At 35.8% G+C, this 26,782-nt stretch overlaps 1 protein-coding gene across 1 annotated transcript; it reads right to left on the bottom strand.

The window, feature by feature from the left end:
• Nucleotides 1-2,632: 2,632 nt before the first annotated feature.
• Nucleotides 2,633-26,782, bottom strand: senp7b (SUMO specific peptidase 7b). Its single transcript, XM_043222430.1, has 23 exons — nt 26,630-26,782; nt 25,306-25,410; nt 25,072-25,172; nt 24,012-24,242; nt 23,816-23,907; nt 22,293-22,474; nt 20,931-21,225; nt 18,675-18,772; nt 15,925-16,065; nt 13,989-14,022; nt 12,019-12,228; nt 10,990-11,222; nt 9,064-9,155; nt 7,287-7,403; nt 7,086-7,205; nt 6,570-6,662; nt 5,068-5,203; nt 4,249-4,313; nt 4,080-4,123; nt 4,028-4,037; nt 3,871-3,939; nt 3,467-3,617; nt 2,633-2,953 (listed from the first exon to the last, which is right to left on the bottom strand). Exons 1-23 carry the CDS (start codon nt 26,669-26,671, stop codon nt 2,807-2,809), a joined length of 2,808 nt encoding a protein of 935 aa, XP_043078365.1. The 5' UTR covers nt 26,672-26,782; the 3' UTR covers nt 2,633-2,806.

The following is a 26,782-nucleotide window of genomic DNA, read 5'->3' as shown; positions in this document are numbered from 1 at the left end:
GTTGTTATTACTGTTGTTATTATAATATCAGGAATGACGTAATACCAATCAATTCCAGAAATTATATAATTTTGATGATGTAATACTAAAATAAATACACAAATACACATTTTACTACTATGTAAAACAACGATCGACTGCTAAAACTATTTTAAATAATATTTATAAGTAATTCTAAGTAGTAGTACTAATCATCTCTGCAATCAGATCCTTGTTTCAGCTACTAGGACAGAACCAGAAACCATTAACCTTGTTGTAAGAGTAGATTATGGGGCGTAATGCAGGGTTGAGGGGGGTGTCCTCTTTTCAGAGGCTAATTCAGATCTAATCTCAGAGCCTAGTCCAGATTAACTAATCTAGGGCTGTATAGTGTAAAGTTGTAGAAGTGGGCTTGACATCGGCTCAATCAGGCTGCTTCCATTGTCAGACGTGATTAGAGGAAAACCCAACACTGATCCTAAATCCCATCGCAGCACCCCAGTCAGACCTGGAGTAATGTGGGAGGCTCAGGACTTCTATTAATAAACGCAAATCATATACTGGATACAGAGGGTGTCCTAAAGTCTTACATTTCACGTGTTTATTTTTAATTTTTATTTTTGAGGAATGACATCACCAGCAAACCAATTTGAATGAAAAGTGCATTAAAAATACGTTTGCTCTTTGACTTAATAAGTAAATATGGAAAAACTATGGAATTTAAATTCGGAAAGGTCTAGTGAATTTTACGGGGACGTTATACATGGCGAGCGGCCATTCTTGTACTGAACAAGTACAGAAATAATCTCTTAATTTTTCTCGAGGAATCCTTCACTATCCTCAGAAATAATCTTTCGGTCAACAACACTTGAAAGAGAGGACACCCTTTAAATCCCATTCCCATCCAAACAACGTCCATCTGCTCCGGTCCAACACACGCAAGCCCTCCTCCAAATCCCGGTCCGATCACGTAGACGGTCAGATTTCAGGCGATCAGTCATAAGTTCTTTTACATAATTAAATGTATGTAGGCTATGCTGCGTATATTCATTATGCGTATATAAATACAAACACATGCATGTACTGTATAAGCAAAAGAAATGTGATGCTTATATATTAAGTATATAATGTAATTATTTTCTAAATATATACTGTATGTGTGTGCATTTATGACATACACAGTACACAGTACAAAAAAATAATTTTGGATGCAATTATTCATTCGACAGCAAATGACGTAAATAAATTAATAAATGCATGCAGGAGTAAAATGGACCTCTGAAAGTTTAGAAAAACATTTCCATTTACCACTAAATGCTTAATTCTTCACTGCCATGCATCCTATTAATACGCATGTCTACATGTATAATTATTTTCCTTGGAAGAAAAATGCACACGAAAAGCCAATCAGCACTGGCCATCAAACCTTTTTCCAACAAAATGCTTAAAGCAGCCCAGCGGGGGCTGATAATGCCTGTACAGTCAAAGCGAACATTAATTTTCTTAAATAAACCCTTTCTTTTCTTTTCATCCCTCTCCTTTTTTAAAGTTTTCCCTTAATGAAAATCATTTTAAACACATTCCAGGTACTGCTTAAATAAAGTTTATGATGTTTATTATTATTTTAGCAGGCAGCGAGGGGTCCAGCTGAGCTGTGGCCAACTCATACAAACGGTGAAAGCGGCCCGATGCTTTGTTTGAGTTTCATCACAAACGCTTGTGTTTTCATGTGCCTCTGGAAAAAAAAAAAAAAAAAAAAAAGGCTGCTTTTTTTTCTTTAATGGAGCAAATAAGTGCATTATGGGGATTCCAATGCTGTTTGAACTCCCAGGAACACAATGCTTGTTTGTAGTGATGGCACTATTGCTTCCAGCTGTGGCTGTCAGTGATGTATTTACATGAATAATATTCAGTCACTCACTTCCAATGAGAGCATTACAAAATGTGTCATTGAAAACAGAACTTGTTCATAGATTTTGTATACACACACACACACACACACACACACACACACACACACACACTCAATCATGTTATTCATAATCTAATTGTAAATTACAAAGTATGTGATTATGTAATATAGATTACATCTAATCATTTACCTCCCAGAAGCTAGTTTCCAATACGAGATGAAAAAAAAAATTCTGAATTTCTCACAATTCTGAGAAGTATATGAGGACTATGAAGATAAAACAGTATGAATTGTGAGAAAAATGCAGAAAGTGAGATTACAAATTCCTTATTCTATAAAAAGATGCGTCAGATTTGTGAGATATATATTGAATATTTCAACATGAATAGAAGGAAATATCTGAACTATGAGATAAATCCAACAGTTGCGAGATAAAAATATGAATTGTGAAGGGGGAAAAAACGCAGATTTGTAAGATATAAAAGAAAAATGAGATTACACACTCCTTATTGTATAAAAAGTCTGAAATGTGAGGTAAAAACTCGCAAATGGGAGAAAATGACAGATTTGTGATATATATATATATAAACTGAATTAAACTTGAAAACATGCAAAATATGAGATACTTTACAATTGTGAAATAAAAAGGCTGAATATAAATACAATTTAAAATATTCAGCTTTGTTTTATTTAAATACCCTACATGTCTGTGTGGAAATGAATCAAACAGATGAAATTGAAGTCACATTTAAAAGCCATTTTAATACAAATAAATACAAAGTTAAATTATAAATATATCCTTTATCTGTTAATCAGTAGAAAAGAAAAACGAATAAAATAAAACGGGACGAGCGAACAAACTAAACAGGAGGCCCTAATTATTAGTTTAGTAACAGGACATGTTCCCGGCTGTTTTTATTTGGCGCTCTGTTCAGCCCCGCCCCCCTGTCGCTGGTACAGCTGCAGCACCAGCTCTCGTAGCTCCTCCCTCTTCCTGCGCACTTGATTCCTCGGAAACCAATGGTCCAATCGCAGCGGGAGGTCAAAGTGCACCACGGGATTCTGAGCAGAACAAAAAATTTTACGGATCAACAATACCAACACTACACGGATGCAACATATACGTATAAGCATATGTGAACAAAATTAAAAGTAATGTACCATAATTCAAAATATATATAAATATAAACGTTTAATATGGATTTAAAACATTCAAATATAATGTATGTTGCACATGCACAAGCATACATTTGAATACTTTTATATAAAAAAATACTAATAAAATACATATAAAAGAAACGCCTCCATTCCAGTATGTAGTTCACTATTTCTAGTTCACTATGTGTTTTAATATCAGGATTTAACTCGAGGCTGCAAAACAAACAGGTGTAACTTGAGTTCCCGAGATCCCAATCCGTTACTGACATTACTCAAAAATCCCCCCCGAACGGCGGACCGTGAAATGTCAGGTAACTCGGAAGACTAACGTTTCTGACATTTACCACCGAGGAAAGCAAAAAAGCTCTGACCTGGATCAAAACGCACCACGGTGCACAAGGTATCAGTGTGTAGTACCTGCAGGAAGCTCTCCACGTACTGCAGCAGGTACAGGCCGCAGTCGCTGCTGTTGTCCTGCAGAGGGACCCTGCACAGACTCCCGTTAATGCTTTCAGTGGTAAAAGCCCGAGCGCTTTCTTTCCGAACCTCCCATTCCACCTGCAGATACCTGCGGGGATGAGGTGGCATTGCACAAATGTTCTCTTATGGTACGTTCACACCAAACGCGAACGTGATTATTCGCGCGAGTGGATCACACGCAAAGCCAATGTAAAGGTTTGAATAGAAGCGAATTCATGCTGGGTGCCATGAACGGAAGTAGATACGCTTGAGTCAAATATTGCAGGTTCAAAAAATTCGCATGACGCATTCTCAAGCAAGCCAATCAGTAAAGAGCTTATTGGCATTGATCAACGACTCACTCTCGCAACAGCGTGTAGATCCGCTGGTGGGACGACAGCTTCAGGGAGTCCATGACCAGAATACAGGGCCTGGGGACGGGCCAGGGAAAGAGATCGATAATTGGATTAAACACCAATCGTGCCGTGAAAAAGTATTTGCCCCCCATGATATTCTCGCATTTGTAATACTTGTTATTTGTAATTGAAGATGACAGATTGAATACTGGTACCTCCTGCGGATGGTATCTCTTGTGCAGCTGTGTACAGTGCAATCCTAAAAACACAGAGCCGTCAGACTCCTCCACAATGTAAATAAAAGCTTAAAATGCCCCTGAAAAGTTTTAAATAAAGACTAACAAAACCTGACGATATACATTGAGTTTAGCATCTAGTATTTACCGGTAGGTTGTGGGGTTTCTGCTCAGTGGGTTTCGATCGGTTTCCTTTCGGTTGCTGAGAACTATCTGGAAATACGTAAAAGAAACATTCTCGAATTATTACTCTTGTTTTTTTTTTGTTTGTTTTTTTAAACCACAAAATCAATCAGAAATAAGCGCAAAAAATGAGATCTACGGGTGTTTTTGTAACAGTAGCCAACAATACATTGTGTGGGTCAGAATTATTCATTTTTCTTTTATGTCAAAAGTCTTTAGATATTTAAAAAAGTACATTTAGTACATTCTACACTGTAAATATATCAAAACATTTTAAGAGCTTTGCTAAAAACTTCATTCTCAAAAAATTGTAAAAAACTATTTTTGCAATAAAGACAGAAACAAGTGTTCCTTAGAGACAACTATTAGATATGTTTAAAAATATTATCTAACAAAATATACTTGGCATGAAAAAACCCTAATAATAATAATAATAATTTCTAATAAAATTTTAAAAGGTCAATCTAATATTGTATAATTTATAGAATGAACTGCAATACATTTTAAACAAGGAAACCACTGCAGACTTTTCCTTAAAATTGTGAACATCTAAAAATATTATACACATACAAGTAAATATAATAATAACAAGAGGAATCAATAAATAAAATGAATATTGGCGATTAGTCGCATCTAATATATATATATATATATATATATATATATATATAATATTTGCAGTGTATACTATGCATATATAAATACACACATGGTATATATTTACTTTTAGTCAATTAAAAAAAAAAAAAAATGTTATGGTTTTAGTTTTAGTTCACTAGAATACCTCTTTGACAGTCCCCGCAGAGCTGGCTTTAGCCGTCTGACTCTTATCCTGGGACACAGGGCCTTTGTTTCTCCACGGTAACCACTCAGACTGTTCCAGACCGGGAAAACAGATCACCACGAGGTACCAGTGAGCCCTGGACCGAGAGCAAACAGAGCGGGAAACAAAGCAGGAGAGGAAGTGCAAGTCAGTGATCTGTGATAAAGCCTTGTTTCAGTTGCAGAAAACACCCTGTAACAGGATGACGTTGTTAAAAAAAAAATACTCTCTGAACATAATATTTATGTATTTTCTTTGAAACATCAAATTTATCACAAAGTGAAAAAAAGGGGACGTTTTCTCTTCCACAAGCATTTCTGAGAGATCACACAAAATAACCAAATAAATTCATTTGAATGGATTGATGTAACCCATACATGGAAACGTGCCGACACTGCAGAGCTTACACCGGCTGCACCGAAGTGCATTAAAACACACTCTGCTTTACATCAATCACCAGCAACATCGTCGTAAAAATCATTTATCACAAAGTCCTAGTACAAGATCTGCCAAGCTCTGAACTAGGACGATGGGCATGTCCGAATTTGTGAATCATCCGTGCCATGTCGTACTGTGCGAGTGTGTGCATGTCCCGTGCGTCCTACATGGCAATTTGTTTTTATGGGAACATGGAGTACCACATCGGAATTGCCAGTTCTCGCGCAGTTTGGTAATAGAAACCTGTTACGGACCAGAACCTCTTGTTCACAGAGCTCTAACGAAATCCAACATGCTCTGCTGGGCTCAGATATCAAACATCTACCCAAGCTTTCAACATGCATCCTTGGCATTTAACAAAAGAGCAGTCCGCAAAGTGTGTTTGAGATGTCGTAACTATTTGCGAGGCATTGCGAAGCACTCTGACATTGAAAGTGCACGTTTCAGTTCTGTTCCTACGCAGGATTGGTGATGCCACTGAATTATAAATTAACAAACCATATAAGATTATAAATGAACATTTTTTGAAAGAAATGAATACTTTTATTGGTTTCATTTTGTTTGAAAGGATGCCGTTTAATGCTTTTGAATTTATAAAATAGAAATGTCTCAACACAAATATTTAACTGTTTTTGATAATACTGAGAAATGTTTTGTGAGCAGCAAAATGGTATATTAGAATGATTTATGAAGAAACGATGCTGGAAATTTCACCACAGAAATTAATCACATTTTAAAAATGTATTTAAACAGAAAACAGCTATTTTAAAAATGTGTGTTTTTTTTTTTAATTACATTATTACTGTAGTTTTAATTCAATAAAAACAGCCTTGGTGAGACAATAAAAGAATCGTATTGTTAAAGTATATACATCATTCCATATTATTAAAAAATAAAACACAATTAAATAATAAATAGTAATAAAGTAATTTAAAGTTAATTATTAAATTATAATATTTTATCTTATACATAGTCCCTATCTGAATTATGCAAGTGTGCGATTTAAATGTAAATTTCCTACTTACTCATGATTTACGGGAATAAAAAGGTAGTCTTTGCTAAATATGTCCACGTGACGGGTCCATGTTCTTACTCTCTGATGTCGTCTGTGTGAAGCTCTGTGAAAAGAAACAAAAAAAAAAAAAACATTAAAAGTATAGTTTAACCAAAAATGTATCTATTATATGTCTATGTTGAACGCCAGTCTAAATTGCAGTTTATAAAAAGTTGTAATTTTCATTCAAATTTATCAATTCAATTCAGAAGGCCTTTAATAACCACTCAGATCCACATGAGGCACTTTTTATTATGGATGGATACGCTTTTTGGGGAGTCAAATAAATCTCGACCCCCACTTACTGCTGTTATGAAGCTCGGAAGAGCCAGGACATTTTTTAATATAACTCCAATTGTATTCTTCTGAAAGAAGTAAGTCATACACCTTGATAACTCGAGGGTGAGTAAACCACAGAGAAATGGCATTCTTGGGTGTACTGTCTCTTTAAATCTTATATAGCGACACTATAAAGGTGATTTCTTACGTGCTTCCAGAGTCTTCAGGACAGCTAGCGTTCTTCCGAGTCAGTTGCTTGTAGAAGAAGCTGCTGAAGATGTGAGATCTTTCGGCCACATCTTTGTCAGCTCTTTCCAACAGAAGGTACCTGAGGGGCGTATTTAACATTAGGGAAAATATCAAATCTAATTTTACAAGCCAAAACCCTCATAAGTACCGCCAGACTCACTTGAGGTAGAAGTCGATGATGACGTCGTTGAGAAACTCGCCATCCTTGAGGCACTCCAGGTCCTCGGTTGTCACGGTAATGCCGCCCTTGGAGGGGGGAGGCGGGTACTGGATCAGCCTGGTGGAAAAAGTTCAAACAAGCTCCTCATAGAAAATGTAACTTCAGCTTCCAAAAATACAATCCTCCGTGCTAATCATGACATATCAATATTGACTTACAAATTAAATCTAAATTTCACTGCCTGTATGGAAACTTCAACAACTTGATGGAAAGTTAGTGGTATGGAAACCTCTCTGAAGGGCCAGGGAACGTCAACGTTTGGGTTCCAACTACTGAGCTTATGGCTTAATCATTGCCTTCAAAGAAGAAATTAAAGGTGAAGTGTGTCATTTCTGCACCTCTAGTGGGACCAAACTGAATTGCAAAAATAATGGCAAGTATAAAAACAAGTTTCCCGTCTTCAACGGTTCAAAAGACAAATATATACACATATATACGTGTGTGAATATGTATTAAGGTTATTTAAACGGATTTAAATCCCTACGTTTATTATATAAGGAGCATAAAGGGGTCCACAAAACTGTCAGAAAAATTATGCATATGATTGCATTTGACTTTCTATACCCTGATTGTGTTGTTTTATTAGTTATATCTGTAATATTTTATTTGAATTTAGTACACTGACAATATAAAAACATTATAATAATAATTTTTTAATTCTTTAAAATAATAAATCTAAAAACTGTATTAAGAGCATTTAGCACTTCTGGTTCCATCATGCTGAAATTAATGCTTTTCTGAATAGGTTTTTGGTTGAATATATGAAGTTCTGTGGAAAAATAAGCAGAATATATATATATTTAACATTCTATTCTACAAAAATGCATCAATATTACCAACCTGTGATTTTTCCAATCTTTTTCTGGTATTTAAAAATGTTTTTTTTATCAAGTAGCTGAACAGGACTGAAAGGGAAAGTTCACCAAAAAAGGAAAATTCTGTCATTCTCTCACCCTCATGTCGTTCCAAACCTGTAAGACCTTTGTTCATCTTCAGAACACAATCCAAAAGTTTTCTGACCCTCCATAAACAACAATGCAGCCTAATGTTCAAAGCATGTTAAAATAGTCCAAAATTATGAACAATTTCTTCTCTTCCCTGTCAGTCTTTGGCATGCATACAAAATGTGAGTGTTATTTCTTTTTACACACAAAAAGTATTCTCGTAGCTCCATATTACAGCTAAACGACTGATGTCACACTATTTTAATGTTGTACGTGCTATCTTTCTGGGTCTTGAAAGTGTGGGTCTTGAAAGTGTAGCTGTGTTGCTGTCTATGGAGGGTCAGAGAGCTCTCAGATTTCATCAGATTTATCCTAATTTGTATTCTAAAGTTCCTACAGGTATGGAACGACATGATGGCAAATAATTAATGACAGAATTTTGTTTTTAATCCTTTATTTTTAAGTCAAAAATGTATAAAAATATGTTATTTTGTGAAGATGAACCTGATGAAACCCACATGTAAGAATTATAAACTTTTGTCAGTCACACAGCTTTTTTTCTGCAATAATACAAAAGCCAATGGAAAAATCCAGTGCAACATGAACTGCTGGGCTGGCCTAAAAAAAGTCATCAGTGCAGCTTTCTACATCACATTTTATAATAATTTTTAAACAGTTTGAATTAACCTGTATGCATAAAAATATATAATCCCTTCATAATTAAAGTGACATTATATTTGGAGCCTCTTGGCATGAAGCATCAAATCCAGTACCTGCGAGGTGAGCTCTGTTGCCGGCTGTGGCTCCGCAGGGGTCTTCTGACTGTTGGCTCTCTTAGCCAGCTGCTGGTCCCACTTGAGTTCTCCTGTTGGGGAAAAATGAAACAGGTCAGATGGGAATCAAAACAGCTGGAGATACTCCAACTGCCTGTGGTTGGCGTATCCAAACCTATTGACCTTCTCCTTGGCTAGGAGAGGGTCAACAGGTTTGGATGCTCGGATGATTTCCATTCAAGCGTGCAAATTACATTTGATTTTGTTCAAAATAGGATTATAAATACAGGTTGGGAAAAATGTAAAGAGAGCAAACATCATGGACTCAAAGTGCCAGCTAGACTTAAGGGCGATATGGGTTCAGAAGAAGGAAAATGAAAACTGAGAAGAGCGACGCCATGTGCTGCCTGTTTAGGGCGACTAAACGGGCTCCATCTCTGTTGAGCGCCGAGCCAGCTCGTAAAGAAAAGAAAGAAAGGAGAATGCGTCTGAGGTGGCCTGCTTTGCTTGCTGCCAGCTGGCACCATTGAAACAGAAAAAGAAAGAAAGTGTCACGCCCCAAGAGTCCTGACGCCCACACGCAGATGTTGCCCCAAAAAAGACCCACATACGTACTAAAGTTGTAGAACCCCCAAAATGCAGCAGCTACAAGCCCCCGCCCACGTCATAAAGCCTCTGGAGAAACTGACACAAGGGCCACTTCCACAGAACCAGAGAAAGAAGGAACCGCTCAGCTACTATCCGTAAAGGCGGCCAAGTTTCCTTCTCTGTCCCATATCTACACACCAGCACAGCCTCCATGGACCATGGCTAACCTCACTCCTGCTCTTATATTGGGCCGTATAATTCTACTGGTGCCTCTATCACGCCTGCGCTCAAACTCCTGCCAATATCTGGCCAACCCATTGAAAACTGCAAGAGGAAGCAATGGAGAGGGGCAAATGAATGACTGGAAGTATAGAAGGACAAATGAATGTCCAGATAAACAAAGGGATTGATGGATGGATGGATGGATGGATGGATGGATGGTCAGAAAAAGGAACAGATTGGTAGACTGATGGATCAACAAATACATTAGTTGGATGGATGATAGATGGGCAAAAGGAATAAAGGATAGATGGACAGACAAAAAATTGAAGGATGGTAATAGATGGATAGACAAACAAAAAAATAAAGAAATGAAGAATGGATGGAAGAAAGAATGGATGGATGGATGGACAAAGGAATGAACAATGTCTAACGACTAACTTAACTGAAACAATTAAAGATTTAAGAAACTTAAAAAATAGATTTAAAAGATGAAAGAAAGTGAGGCACTCTGTCAGAAGTGTCAACAGCTTTGAAACATAAAAATCTTTCCTTTCTTTTAAAATATAACTCTTGTATCAAATAAAAATTATTTTTTGTTGTTTATGACGTTTCTTTGGCCGTTCACTCCACGACCCGATACAAATATGGGATTGAAGCATCGTTTATTGTGTTCACACCAAATGCAAAGGAAATATGCACATTGAGTCACTCTAGATTAATGGAAACATTGCACGATCAACCACGATGGTGATAACTATATTTGCTGCTTTATAGAAGCCAAAATGCTGACATGTCTGGATTCACAGGAATATATCACATCTCTCTTCGAGTCTTCGTATTAACTTAATGAATAATTAAATTTGCGTTCGGTGTGAACCCACCATAAGAATAGATGTAAGAACGAAAGAGCCTGAAGGACAAATGGACAGTAAAAGAAATAGATGGAAAAACAGGCAGAGAGACACAAGACTGGATGGAGGGACAGACCAAAGAATGGAAAGATGTACAAAAGATTTGACAGATGGATGAACAATGAAATCATGGGTGGATGGAGCAGATTAAAGGAATGTATGAATCAATAGATGGATAGATGGATGAATAGACAAATAAACTGACCTTTGCCGTGTCCTGTCCAGCATCCTTCACATTTTGTCCCAGCAGGGACATAAGATGTTCGCCCCGTAGGTGGCAATGAAGCTGATTTAGTCCATCTGACCAGGACAGAGAGTTACTCAAACAGCTCTGACCATGACGCAGGCCAATTACGTCCATGAGAGACGCCAACAGAGCTGCCTGAAGATCCTCCAACTGACCGGTCAACACCAGCAGGACGAAAGGACAGGCCTGTCCTGAAAACACAATAGAAAAATAGAAACCACATTCTTCATTTCTCTTTTTTTTAATTAATTTAGTTTGTTTTATTTGTTTATCTGCAGCATTTAACTCTGCAGATCAGATGCTTAAAGATCCATCCAGAAATGCTCACTCGTTGGCCAAAATTAATAAAAATGAACAATAAAAAAAAAGAACTTTCTTCCTTGCTGGAATGCCAAGCACATGAGCACCAGACTGAATTAATTAATCTTTTAACGGCGGCCTCTTCAAATACACACGCACACACACACCTGTTTGTGGTTCACACAGACTGTAGGGAATGCCTTAATACTCAATGGTTGACGGCTCGTCACATGAGCTCCGACTGCTGCGATAACCGCATGGTGCCATTAAGACTGGTTCACCCTGCCAGCAGCATTCTCATTGTAGAGATCAAGGATGTGTGTGTGTGTGTGTGTGTGTGTGTGTGTGTGTGTGTGTGTGTACTAAGCAGAGCTTGATAAATTTGTCTGAACAAACTGAATGTGAGGTGATAATCAGCCAATGAGCAAATATGGTTAAATGTTTACGATTCAGTTATGAGAAGCAGGATTTTGGAGCACTGTATTATATTGTATTATAATAACTATTAAATAAATGTTATTTATTGAAATTGTCCTTGATAATAAACCATAAACTTTTTTTTTTGCATTACAGCACACTATTAAACACTGTTTACAGTAGGGTTGTACAATTTGAAATTAACCTGCAATTCTTCTGATACTCAGCTGAAATGGATCCCCACCCAGAATGCTCCAATGCAGGCCTCACCTGAAGCATGTACAGTGTGCAGCACAGACAGCTCTTTCTGGAGCAGCCTGGCTTGAGCGTCTGACAACACGAGGAAGAGGAGAGAAGGTGCGGGCTCCTCTGTGTTTGAAAACAAACTGCCGTCACGGGCCAGTCCGCCATCCCACACGCCGTACAAGAGCAGCTCAGAGCAGGACACGCTAACGGCTACCTCACCCTCCCCATCAACACCTACAAATACAAAAAACAAGAAAGATTATTCAACTTCATTCACACATATTTTAAATACAGCATAATAAAGCTTTGGCAAAGTATGATCTCGATGCGTTTCATTTCAAAGAGTCTTCAAACAAACAAACTATCCAAACTGACATACATAGTAATAAGAGTCAAGGAACAAATCTTTTTGGTGAACAGAATCAAAAAGATTTGAATTACTGGGATGAATCAAAATCATCATCAATATGTAGCTAAATGTTGAAATCAAATCAAAGTTGACACATAAACTTAAACATGACATCGTCATGTGACTTTTTGACATTTACAATTCCTCTCCTAAGGCTTAATGGCGCATCCTAGCATCAATGCTAATAGCTAACAGCCACAAGAAACATCCAACCCCATTTTTTTATTCTCAAATGTCCTCTTGCCCTCAGAAAAATATCACCTTATTCATATAAAATAGTTTCAAACAGCAACTGACATTAGCACGCATACGTCAGTGCTAGCAGCTAACAGCCCCAAACTTATCGAAGGCTTGATAAAATGCTTTCATTGGCTCTTGAAACAAGATAGCCTTGTTTGAATGAATACCAATGTGAACTAGCATCAGTACGTTCTGATATTTAGCCCCCATTTGTTACGTTCCCATCACACTTTTTACTTTTCCTGACAAATACCCTCTTTTCCTCAGAAATGTCACATTACGCAAGTAAAATGAATTTCAAACAGCAAGCGACAATGATTAGCTTTTAGGCACACGCTAGCATTTTGTCAACACTAGTAGCTAACAGCAACAAATTTATCACAAAGGCTTGATAAGATGCTCTCTTTGGATCCCGAAACAGGATGGTCTCGTTCGAATGATTTGTTTTAATGTCTCTCGAGTGGGTAGCTCACGCACAAAGACCCCAGAAAGCTAAGAATAGAGAGGCGCTAGTCTGAAACCCTCATAAGCATCTTACACACACACGCACGTGCTCTATTGAACACATTCAGTAATACGGGGGTGACTGAAGTCACGCAAACAAGTTCTGTGCTCTTCCTCTGTCTCGCACACAAAAATAGAGTCTTAATCTGAGCCGTCTTAGCGGTGAAACTAAGAGCGAGGAGGGAGAGACAGAGGGTCACAGACAGTTGAGGAGAGACAAAACAGGGTGAAGGGTCAAAGAACTCTGCTGGACGCCCATCTAATGAGCCCAGTGGTGTAACTATACTTATTTGCCACATGGGGCAGCACCACAACAAAACATTGGCTTTTTTTATATATATAAACTTTGATATTTGGGATCAGTTTGCTCACTGGGTGTCCAAATTTTATAATAGCATCTTTAAACGTCTGTACTCCGTGCTAAAGTGCACAAGTCGTGCAATATAACGGAAAACACCTGTTTAAACAGTCTAGTTTTTTCACTGCTCTTCCCAGCATGAGCACCAGACTGAATAAATTAATCCTTTAATGGTCTCTCTCACACACACACACACACTCACTACAGCTAATTCCTATATGTTTATGCTTTGAGCAACTTGCTGACAGATTTTTTTTTTTAAATGCCTGCATCTCACTTATAAAATAATAAGATGTAAATATATTATTACATTTAAAATTATAATTATTATTATTATAAAACAAGTTTTTTTTTATGTTTGCACATTTATTTTAGATTTACATTTAGAATAATTTACTAGATGTATTTTTTAATATTTAACATACATTTTTATTCATGCAAGTAGGTTTTTATAAAACCGATTATTAGTTTATTAGTAAATACCTTTCAGTGGTACAGAGATGCCTTCATCTGTGATCTATAAAAAAAAAAAAAAAAAAAGGAGGGAAGAAAAACATCAGATTAAGACAAAAGCCAAACATGGACAGAATAACAAAGGCTTGGCGGTCTCTTAAAAATGCTGACAACAAAGTCTGTCCACCACCAGATATTTAACAGATTGAAGAAATAAAAGAGCCATTCTGCCACAGATGGAAAAGCAGAAAAGTCACATAAAACGGTGGTCAACGAACCCAAACCAGAACAGAGGATGTTCCTGCTGGGATTCGTTCTGATAAAGACAACAAACTCTTGACACTTCCTCTCTGTTCCAAAAACCAACGCTCTCGCTGCCTAAACTGGCAGTTTTTTCAAAGGCAACATACTTACTGAAACCAGCCTCAAGAGAGACTGATCTGGAACGGTCTACATAGACAGGAAATAATAAGACATACCACAGTAAGTGTGATAAATATCTTTGCAATATGAATATTTTTTTATAGCATGCATATTGTAATACAGACTTGCTAAACAGTATTGATTTTCCATAATAAAAATCCTACCTTATGTAACCGATCGATGTATTGATCATGAAATAAACTTTTAAATCTGGAAAATTTGTCTCAGATATTAAGCTAAAATGCAAAAGAATTGTGATTTGTTAGTGTACAAAATCATATAATTTAGATGAAAATCAATATGAAAACCAATGAATTGTGTAAAAATATTTTTTTTATCATTTTTAGAATTCTTTCAAATCAATTTTAAATAAAAATTCTAATTTTACCCACCATATTTGTTCTTCATTTTTTTGTATTCATAATATTAGTTACAGTAGTGTATTTTTTTCTTTATTAAAAAAAAAGCATATAGCAGAATATTTATAATACATATTTATTCTACTTGCATATAATTCAATGTATAATATTATTTATTTAGAACATTGTTGCACCCTGAAACTATTTTCACTTGGGCATTAAAACAAACGAGCAATAAATAAATGTTACTTTAAAGAGAACAATCTTTATTTTCAAATGTTAGATTATTTATTATAGATATTCTGTTATATTACACTTACATTACTTACAAAATTGCTTCATCCTATTTTGCCGCTTTTAAAATTAAAACTATTTATATTTTACCATTAAAACTTGACAAACCATAATATATTTTCACCATAATATACATTATATATTTTAATATGCTACAGTTTTTAAAAACATATGCATAGAATTATATTTATGAACAAAGAGAAAAAAATACAAATAATGATAAAGGTCCTTCAGAGATTTAAAAATCAATTTCAAGACCTTTTTTTCAGGTTTACAAGGTGAAAAGAGGCAGCACGCTGGATTTGGGAACAAAGACACTGACCTGTTGATTCCATCCACACGCTACCCACGCTCCCCCCCCCGGCTACGCTCATTAAACACATCCTAAACGAGCGGCCCCTCCAAGAGAGCACAACTCTTGCTTAACGGCTTGTAAAATGAGAGCAGAAAAGCCTGCGTTACGTGCTGTACTGCTGTACTTCGTGTTGAGGCCAGTTTAGCTTCCAGCCGCCGTTGTTGTTTAAATACACACGGCTTATCGGTCGCTCCGCATCGCTTCGGCTTTAACTTCGGGAATTTTCTGGCAAACACGCTTTCGTCGGCCTCTTAATCACATCTGCAGCGCGATGTCGGCTAGCTCTCGCTTTGTGGTTTAGAAGGAACGGCCAATTAAAATACTGGAATAACAGATGTCCTTCATTATACAAACAACAACAAAAATCGAACGTGCGTGATTGGCCGAATGGAAGAGCTGGAGTCATGTGTTGGAAACCCATCCAGGCCAGATCTGGAAGAGGGAAGCGTGAGGCCTAACCTACCACTTTCATGCTGAACCACTTTCATAATTTAATACTACTAGAAATCATATTTTCAGCTTAAGAGTCTTTTACCACAATGGTCCCGTTGGCCTGGGCCTCAACGGTGTCGTAATGGAGTCTGCTGAAGTCCAGTTCTATGATGGAAGGCACTTCTACTTTGGTCGCTGACCTTTCACCTCCTGCGTTTGTCTTTGGGCTCTTCTGGTTCCCTGACTTAAGTGTGAAGAAAGAGAATGCAAAAAACATTATTCATTATTGGTGGTAGACGTGTGCCGGTATTCAGTAACACTATATATTAAGATGAATGAACAGCCAAAAAAACGTTAAAATTCTTCTAAACATTCATTATTCTGAGGTAATTCAAATTTTTTATAACACGTTATTTTGTTGTATTATTTCTGACAAAGATTAAGACTTCTGTAGCAAATGTCACTTTTGTTCATTGATAATGTTAATGCATTAACATCCCATTTGATATGGTCATAAAAAAAAAAAATCATCTAGTTGAGTCTAAATAAGTGCAATTCTTATCCTGAAATGAGCCAGAAGCAGCATTTTTGAGTCAGGTGACCATTTGTGAAACTGAAAAAATAAATAAATAAATAAAAAAAATTATATATATATATATATATATATATATATATATATATATATATATATATATATATATATATATATATATATATATATATTTAATTTGATAAATTATAAGCAACTTAACATAAAAATAATTTAAATGCACAGTCTATTTCAGTCTGCTAAAAAAAATTGTAAAAACAGTAATCTTATGAAATGTTTTACCATTTAAATAATCTGTTTTCTACTCATTGCTGTGATGCAAAGCTTTCAGTATCATTACTCTATCATTATTCAAGAATTTTCAGTATCACATGATTTTCAGAAGTCATTATAATATTACGCTTTTATCCTCAGGAAACACTGCTTATTATGAAATGTTAACAAATCAGTTGTGCTTCTTAATTAAATGTGTTTACACTTTGCATCTTTCTTTAATAAAAATACGGTTTTCTTTTTCATTTTAATTTTAGTTTGCTGTCACTTCTGATCACTTTCATGAATGCTATTTAAATAAAAATAGTAATTCCTTAAAAAAAAAAAAAAAAAAAAAAGGGCATTGTACATAAAAATCAACATTATTACATACTAATAACAGTCAATGATTTTATGATACAATATTGAATATTTGATCATCATTTGATTATTTTTTTTAACAAAACCAACAAAATACGCTTTTTATAAACGTGTTTCTCATTTCGTTGGCATGCCAGGTTGAAGGTGAACGCGCAGACCGATACTGATAAACACCCGAGTCGCATTTCTGTAATCATCCTCAAACATCCCGACCCTGTGATCAAGAGCTGATCCAAAATCCAAAAGGCTGCATACCGAAGCTAGAAGCCTCTCATACCGGGCTGCCATATTGAATCTGTTCTACTGTCACAAAAAAAACGACGCAAATTGATGATGTGTCCAGCTTGGACAAACAATACTGACGATTCTGACAAAGGATATTCGTTGAAAGGGTTTGATGAATAGCTGTAAACAAGGGTGAACCCAAAACTCCTCAGCCATGCTGAACGAATCTAGACTTCAAAAGACAGATGTGCGTGAAGATAAGTTGAAACGAGTCAACATTTGTTTAGCATAGTCCTTCGGCAGGGTTTCAAAGCTTCTTCAAACAGGACACGAGAGCTTCATCCAAATGGTGCGAGTTAGATTGTGTGATAGGGACATTTGAAGATCAAAGATGTATCCACATTGATCAGGGGAGAAAGTACTTATAAGCTACCTTTCGAAAATTTGAGCTCAATAACAATTTAATTATTTTATTCAGTAAGGGTGCATTAAATGAATGAACACTGACAGTAAAGACAATTTCAAATAAATGCTGTTCTTTCGAACTTTCTATCAAAAAATTAAGCTGCACAACGGTTTTCAATGTTGATAATAATTATGAAACTTGAGCAGCAAATCGCAACGATTTCTGAAGGATCACGTGACCTTGCAACACAGGAATGCATTGCATTTTTACAAGTGTTTTAAAATAGAAAACGGTTTCTTTAAAGTGTAGTGATATTTCACAATAATACCGTTTTTTACTGTACCTGTGATCAAATAAATGCAGCCTTGGTGAGTTATTGTTTTTGTCTAACTTTGGGACATAAAAGAAAAAGAAAAAAAAAAACTTGTGGTGTAAAAATGCATATTCAGTAATAAAAAAAAACTTAAAAGGCACAAAAAAACAATATATATATATATATATATATATATATATTTTTTTTTTTTTAGCTAGTGACTACTGTTTAAAATGTTTACAGTTTTTTAAAATTAAAGTCCCTGTTAACTAAATGTGTATTTAACTAAAAATATTTATATATAGTACTGTTAATTCTTAGTTCCTGTTTACCAATGTATCTTATTGAAAAGTATACCCAAGTTATATATTTTACATTTACATCAAAGTGCAATAAAAGTACATACACAATGTAATAATAATAATAATAATAATAATAATAACAATAATCTTTACTTTGTGGGCTTAATTTCACCAATTTTGCCACTGGCTAAAAGTAGCAATAAATAAATATCACCATAAATTATTTTATTTCAGCATCCCATCTTAGTTTAACTAAATTATTCAGTGACTTCTGCTAGTATATAACCACAAACAGCATTAAACATTTATCATTCGTATTTTGTGTTGGATACAAGCATGTGCTAAATGAATAAATGTAAATGTTTATGACATACAGTCAGTGGGGGCATATATTTTAAAACCACACCCATTTATTATCCGTTACCTGAGCGTCCCTGATCCCCTCGGAGATCCGCTGCTCTTGCAAACTTCCAGACGCATCATTCACCTCATCAGCTCCTTCATCATCGCTGGACAGCACGACTGAAAAAGAGAGACAGATGTGCATTAACCAATCAGAAATGCCTTCACGCAAAAGGTCAGATGTTCTAGCTTCCATGGAAGCACACAGGATGTTCTTTGGGGCAAAAAATGCTCATCATAATGAATTTTTGGTTATATTAAATTAGGAACAAATGAAGAATAGAAGGCTTTTCAGCAGTGGTCTCAGACTTCTGGACCACACCGCACGTGTCTAAATGTTCTGGAGAAAAACAAACTTCAGGCTTCCTAGATAAACTTCTGATGCTACATTTTCCAATGAGGTAAACGCGAGTCTTGACAGATGTTTGCTTCAGTAAACAGTTTGTGTGTGTATTTGAAAAGTTCACATGATTAACGCCAGCGAGGGTCAGATGGTCATTCCGACATTGTGTTCTTACAGTTCAATATTATGTTTCTAATAAAGCTATCAGCCCATTTTTTATTGCATCAGGTGATTGATGAGTGTTAATTTCTGGACCGCAAATTTATCTTTTCCCCTTCTTCTTTGCAGCAGAAGCTTCTCTTTGGCTGGGTCATATAATGGGCTTTGTGAGAGAAACAGGGACATGGGTAATCCTCTCTCTCTTTTTTTCTATTTCCCCCATCCTTCACCTCATTCCCTTCCTCTTCCTGTCCACCAATCCATCAGAAAACAATAACAAATCCAATGCTGCCCATCTGTTTTTGCTACATCAAAAATGGTTTGCATTGGAGAGGTTTGCAAACCAAGCAGACGTTTGTTCGAATCGCTCTGTCCAAATCTTCTAAAATCATAATGAATCATTATATACACAGAAAAACAATTGAAAAAAGATGGGAAAAAAGAGAATTACTTCGAGTCGTTTGATGAATCAATTGATCTGATTCCCTAAACCAGCCTGAATGAACTCATTGACCTAACGATCCATACCATCATATGACTCCTAAGTCAATACATTTTTCAGTGACCACTGACCAACTACTGCTTTAAAAGGCAACCATGACAGGAGATAAGGTGTTTAGGATGAACTAGTCCCAGCTGATCGTGAGGAGGAGGATGATGGTGCATCAGCGTTCCTCTCTAGCAGACAGAAGTGTAATGGGCTTTACCCGGACCTTGAGGTCGGGATTGCAGTAATCTAGATTGTGAGAGTGAATGCTGCTATTCTGCACACCACACACTTAAAGACATTAATCTATATGAGGACATCCTCCATCCAATGACAGCTCAGAACAAATGTCGCCTCCATAACAATAGGACTGTCATGTAGTAACGGAAAAGGCTGCTAAAAAATTTTTTATTTGGTTTTACTCTCTTTTATCGTTCACACTCAGTTTGCATTCCTCAATACAGATTCCACATTGTTCATTTGTCAATGTTTACCATTTTATTTAACATAAGCATTATTGGAAAAAAAATACTGCATTTACATTCGGTTTACATTTTTAAATCCAGATGTTTACTATTTAATCTAGTGGGGTTTTTTTCCTTTATCTGTTCATTTAAATCATTTTCAGTCTTTTTGCGTTCGCATTCCATGTGCATTTCGCAATCCAGATTCCACCCCATCCACTGGTAAAAAAAAATATTATTTTATTTAGGCATGCACAGTATGGCATGAACAGTTTTTTTTCCCCTTGTTAAGTTCTTTTTTTATTTACTTTCTTTTTATGTTCACACTCAGTTTGCATTTTTAAATCTCTAGAATCCACTTTGCTCACCAGTGGAAGCAGTCATTGTATTTAGGGAAGCAAAATATATCAGTACAGTATCGGTTTCCTTTTTTTTTTTTTACCTGAACGGTTAATTCAGTTTTTAATCTTATTTTAAGTTCACATTCAATCTGCATTTAGTTATAAAATTACTATATTGTAATCTTGGTGCATTTTAATTTATTTCAACAAACCTTTAAGAGGTTGGAGTTATCTTGACCTTCTGACCATTTCGAAGAACAAGATCTGGTGCCAATCAGTGCTTATAAGAAATTTGTCTTCCATTAAAGACAAAGGTTCACTTTTTTCCCCAAGCGTTTATGGGGTAAGCTGGCATACACGGCATGCAAAAGCTGTTAAACAAACCACTCACCTCCCTCAAGGGTAAGAAAGTTTAAATAAGGCAAGTTTGCATTCAAATCGATGTTTGAAAAGCGATGGAAAGAAAAAGCATAGTCACACGTACTTGGCTCTGTGGAGCTAGGCTTGGATCTCTTGTAGGTCTTGCAGAAAACCCGGGGCTTCCTCCCGAATTTGTTGCTGTAAAACGAGCCAAAAGGGTCTTTGCTCTTGGCCTCCGGAGGGAAAGCCAGTGGGCCTTCTCTAACAGGCACAGAGGTGGCAGCTCTTTCTCCAGAGGTCCTCACGTGCCTGGCTGGAGCTTCCTGAAGAGAGCGGTACGAGTGTAGGCTGGGTTCATGATTGGACGGTGTGGATTCTTCATTCAACACGGTTCCATTCTTGCTTTTGCTTGCTGCGTTCTGGATTCAGAAGGGGCAAGGGCAAAGTGCAAAGAGGTTACAGATAACCCTAGGTGAAACAACACCCTGGGAAAACTTCAGCTCTTTATTATTAATTAGATAATAATGCCAAACACTTCAGAAAACCTACAAAGCAACTTTAGTATGAAGCAATTCATATTCATGACCCAACACTTACACACAGTTTGAATCTTCAATTTTTTCAACATGTACAAATTATAAGTATGACTAAATTAATAGTTGCTACTTACATTATGGCAATTATGACTGCATGATCTAATTAATATTTATCAGTCCTACTATGGTGAAAACTCAATTCATGAATATTAAGTAACATGAATGGAAGGGTTTTGAAGCAATGTCAGTACAACATATTTTATATTTATGAGCCAAGACTAGACTTGTTCGAAGGTGAAATTTGGCTTTAAGAATATTAATTAGGTAGCATGAACTCATTTATATTTATGAACTTCACCAGCTCTTGTACCAACATCAATGCGACCAACTCAATGAGCATGAACGCCAGTGAAACTTCAGCTTGAGAATAATATTTTTATAGCACCGCTGGACACTCCAGAGCGGTAGCAGAGCAAAAAGACAAAATAATACGCATTTATGATCTAACACTTTGCCATAGTACGATTTGTAATTTCACCACTAGCGTACCAATGACAACACACCTCATGAATATTAATTAGGGGACGTGTCAGTTGGCAAGTGTGACCTTATGTATATTTATGAGCCAAGATTCACTCTAGGACCAGTATAACTGGATGCTCCTGGTTATGAGCTAACATCAGAAGAACCACGGATGCTTGGTTAATGAAAATTCAGTAGATAACAAAATGATTTAAGTCAATATGATGAAATATGACATAAGAAAGACATATGAGCTATAACGTTGCCATATTTCAGCATTATGCTAAGCTTTGGCGTAAGTGTATTACTTCATACAAGCCTTACTATGGCGACCTTTAATGAACTTTGGTTTAGACAATGCCAGAATGCAATTATTATTTATATTAGTCATATTTTAGTTTTAATAACAAACCCCGACACAACCTCACCTTAGAGACGTCACAAACAGAACCTGTGGTTTTTAATTTGCGGTCATCCCGTGAAACGTGTGCCGTGTCCTCTGAAGCGGACGACCTCTGTGTCTCTTTCACCTGAGAGTGGCCTTGCGTTCCTTCGGATTCTTCTTCCTCATGGAAAAGCCCAAATGCCTCCAGTTCCCCAGAATCCAGGCCTAACAAGATGAAATGATGGAGAACTTGGTGAAATAATAATAATAAAAAAAAGAAAACTCCAAGATTTTACAAGCAGCACATAACCTTCTCCTAACAACTGTTTTTTCTCTTTATGCAGTCCCCAGTACATATAAAACGGCCTTATTGACCAAATATCATTCCTCCACCTTGGTGGAGGTCACATCAGCCATGAAACGGGGCTAAATCGCCCGATTCCCCAGAGACGTGGAACTAGACAGAGTATAAGAGAGAAAGCCAGAGAGAAGGAGAGCAGCAGGACCATTTTAACAGATCCATAAAGTTAAGCATTTGTTTATTTATCAGCGATCCGAAGCCAGGAAAACTCTGATGGCGTCCAATATTATGTAGAGCAGGGAGTGAAGGAGGGTCAAAGGAAAGGAGACAGCTGCGAGATGTTAAACATACTGCCTTGAAGCACAATGGAGGGAAAGAGCGGAGGGACAAAGCTGATCGTTAAGGTATTTAGAGATGCAGAGATTTAGTAAAGTCCAAAAATAAGGGCATTTTCCCTCATTAGCTTCTTGATAATCTACAGCAGATATCTCAGCCAAAGTTTACAGTTTGCTTTAACTGCTTCTTTTGTTTAACGATCCAACTCATTAGGGAAAATGAAGTCTCTTTCTGAATTTTGAGGGAATGGTCATGATATAGCGTGCTTGTGTTTTTGGCAAGATTTAGTATGAAGTCAATTTTATTTTAAAATGTACGGTTGAGTTCGTTCTATAGTTTTCTGTTTTCTTAAAAAGCGTTGGACGTGTATGCGATACCCAGCACCAAAAAATTAGTAAGAAATACAGATTGTGGACAAAAGAGGAGAGTGAAAATTAATGAACCTGTTAAATTAAACCATTAATAATATTGTTAATTGAATTAAATGTCAACTGAAACTAAATTAAATTTTACTCCCAGTGCTATACATTTCTGAAACTTCCCTTTAATTTAAGTACTAAAATTTCTAAAACTGAAAAAAAATGAATAAAACTACATAAACCAACAATGTTTAGAAAATGAAATAGAAGTGCTAAAATAAAAATGGTTTTATTTTCTTAAAAATAAAAGACAGGTTTCTGTTAAACATTTCTGAACATTCTTTTAAGTACAAAAAGTATTAAAATAAATAAATGAATAAATCTTAAAAAAAAACACACAACCTTACTAAACTAAAATGAAAATATAATTATATTATATAATTATATATTTTGAAAATATAAATATAAAATTAAATCTTAATAATTAATCATTTCTATATAACTATATCACTATATAACTACATCACTATATAACTATATTAATGATACTTAAATAAGACAGGGATGTACCTCTGCGAATCTTGAACAAAGAGCTCTCAGACGTGCCCGTATGGTTCTCATCATGGCAGAGAAGAGTATCCGATGCTCTTTTGGGTCTCCATCTGAAACAAATAAACATGACTGTTATAAAACCCACTAGATCATACAAGAATCTCCTGCTCTAGACCACAGACGTTAACCGCCAGGCCATAGTTCAGAGTCTCACCTGTTGTTTCCCGCGAAGTCTCTCCCTGGGGTGGGAGTTTGACACTGGGCTCTCAATCCGGGAGTCTCTGACACCTTACTGGGTGTCCTGCTCGCCTGAATGGGGCAGACTTTTATGGGTTGTTTGTTCATTTTAAAACGGACCAGTCCACGTGTGGCTCCTTTGGGAATGTTATCCGAGCGTGCGCGTGAGTCCGGAGAAAAATCACCGCCGAGAGACGGCCTGACGGGTCTGCGAGAGAGAGATGGACACAGATATTAATAAAAAAGGTCATTATGATGTTTTGCTCTGAGTTCGTAATTTCGTACGTAAATGTGATTAATACAACGCGAGAATGTATTTGTTTTTTAACGTGCAAACGTTTTGGACGGGAAGACCTTAAATGTGGTATATATATATATATATATATATATATATATATATATATATATATATATATATATATATATTTTATTTATTTATGTGGCAATAACTCCAAATTCACAGTAAAAATAAATAAAAATAAAATACATTTCTAAAAAATAAAAACACACAAGGATGGATTCGAATAATTAAAAGTGACAGTAAAGATATTTAGATATTTATAACGTTATAAATGACTCATATATTTCAAATAAATGCTGAAAATTCAGAAGAAAAAAAATTATTAAGCAGCAAAAAAAATTTTCAACATCGATAATGACAACGATTTTTAAAACTTAGCACAACAGCATATTTGAATGATTTGTGAAGGATCATGCGACACCGAAGGCTGCTGAAAATTCAGCTTTATATCGCAGGAATAAATTACATTTTAAATTACATTGCAATAGAAACAAGTCATTTTCGATTGTAATAACATTTCACAATATCATTGGTTTTATAGCACTTTCAAGCCAATATCTGTGCCCTTGCAGAGCACAGATTCATTTTAAAAACATTGTGAAAAATATCCCAACTCCAGACTTTGGAGCGGTAGCGTGACTGAAGCTTACGCTTACAAAGTGAATAAACAGCTCCATCTAGTGACACTTTCCGAACCTTTAAAGCATCCGATGCATGGCGTTATATAAAGTCTTACCTCAGCGATTCACTCCTCTGAGTGTCTTTTGACAGAACATTTCCATTACAACTGTTTTTTTGAAGCGTTCTTCCGTTATAAGTGCCTGAAACCCACTGCCCCTGTGAGACAAGAAATATTCGAATAAAAAGACCCGCTTCGCATAAAAATACTAACATGACATTGCGAATGCGTAACACATTTTATTGTCTGATTATAAGTACATTAGCGTGAAGATAAAGGTGTTTAACTCACCTTCTGCGAGTTGCTGTCCTGGAGTCGAGACAGAGGAGACATCATGTCAAGACTGCATGAATCTGTCGGCTGCTTCTTTTTGGGGATTCTGAACGGGACTGCCATCTAAAACACACACGATATATTTAAATCATAAAGTATTCGTTATCATTTCAGATTAAAAGCACGATAAATCAGCTTAACACACTACAGCAAACTATTTTTTAAGCATTTTATACAGACTTTTCGTAATAACGTAAAAAACAGTTAAGACATAATTTAAACAAAAAAACATTAATAGATCGGAAGCACACAATGCATTCACAAAAGATCTATGTTACTTTTTAAAATTGATTTAAGTGAAAAAATACAGAATAGACCAACATTATGCGGAAATAGCTTTTACTGTACCCGCAAAACATACATTCATTTCAGATGGAAAATAAATATATGAAGTGTCTTGATTTCTAGGCAACTGATCAACATAATGTGAGTTTATACTTACATCAAATCAAATATCTGCCAATCAATTGAGTAAAAAATTAATTTAAAATAACAAATGGCAATTATTTTTAAGTTTTAAGCAAAAAAATCACTTTATTTCGTTAAATTTCTCAGCCGCCTTATCGTCATTCGCCAGTAAAATGCATCTTAAGAATGTTAACAAGAACAATATTATTATTATTAATATTATGTATTTTTGGCAACATTTAATGCCGCGACTCTACACATTTAAGAATTTCCGGGCAAATTGATGACATTTTAATGCAAAATTATTATGGTTTCCGTAAATAAATAAAAGGAAATCTACGCATTCTTCTACAATTTACACATATTTCTTAGCGACACAAAAGAAAAAAAATTGTAACAAAATAATAATAGTAACAACAGTAAGGAAAAAGAAGAAGATTCATCGTGAGCCCTGATGCTTAGTTCTTATTTGTTTTTATGAATCAATTTCATATGCAAAATATTTCTATTCTTGCAAATTCGAATCTAGACTCGTTTTCTTAGTTGTAAGTAAACAGCAAAGCTTTGAACTATTTCAGGTTAATCCAGTAACCTTAAACGTCCTCATTAACATAAGGTTGCTATTTTTGTAAGACATTTAAAAACTCATATGAGCATTTTACAATCAAAACTGATACACATCAAACAACATGCAAGAGCAAAAAAATCTTACATATTTCGAATAATAATCGCAATATAAGTGTCTAGAAGCTCTAGAGCTCATGAATGTGATTATTGTCAAGCAGTTTAAACATGTAGCATTGGCTGCTGCACTCCAGGGCCATTGATATTAAGACATCTGAACTGATATTAGCCTCAAAAACGCCATACTTACAGCACACACCTGTCTGAGACTCGCTCTATAAAACTCAGGCATGGGCTATGAACAGGTAAAGGCACTGCTAAATCATTCTGGTCAGCAGAATAGCAATAAGTGCACTAAGAAGTATGCATCCCTCTTTCTGTTTATGTGCGACGTTCTTCCCAA

Source organism: Puntigrus tetrazona, chromosome 22, assembly GCF_018831695.1.
Source record: "Puntigrus tetrazona isolate hp1 chromosome 22, ASM1883169v1, whole genome shotgun sequence".
Classification (NCBI taxonomy): Eukaryota; Metazoa; Chordata; class Actinopteri; order Cypriniformes; family Cyprinidae; genus Puntigrus; species Puntigrus tetrazona.
Note: the sequence above shows the minus strand (reverse complement) of the source record. Positions and strands in the feature narration are given on the sequence as shown.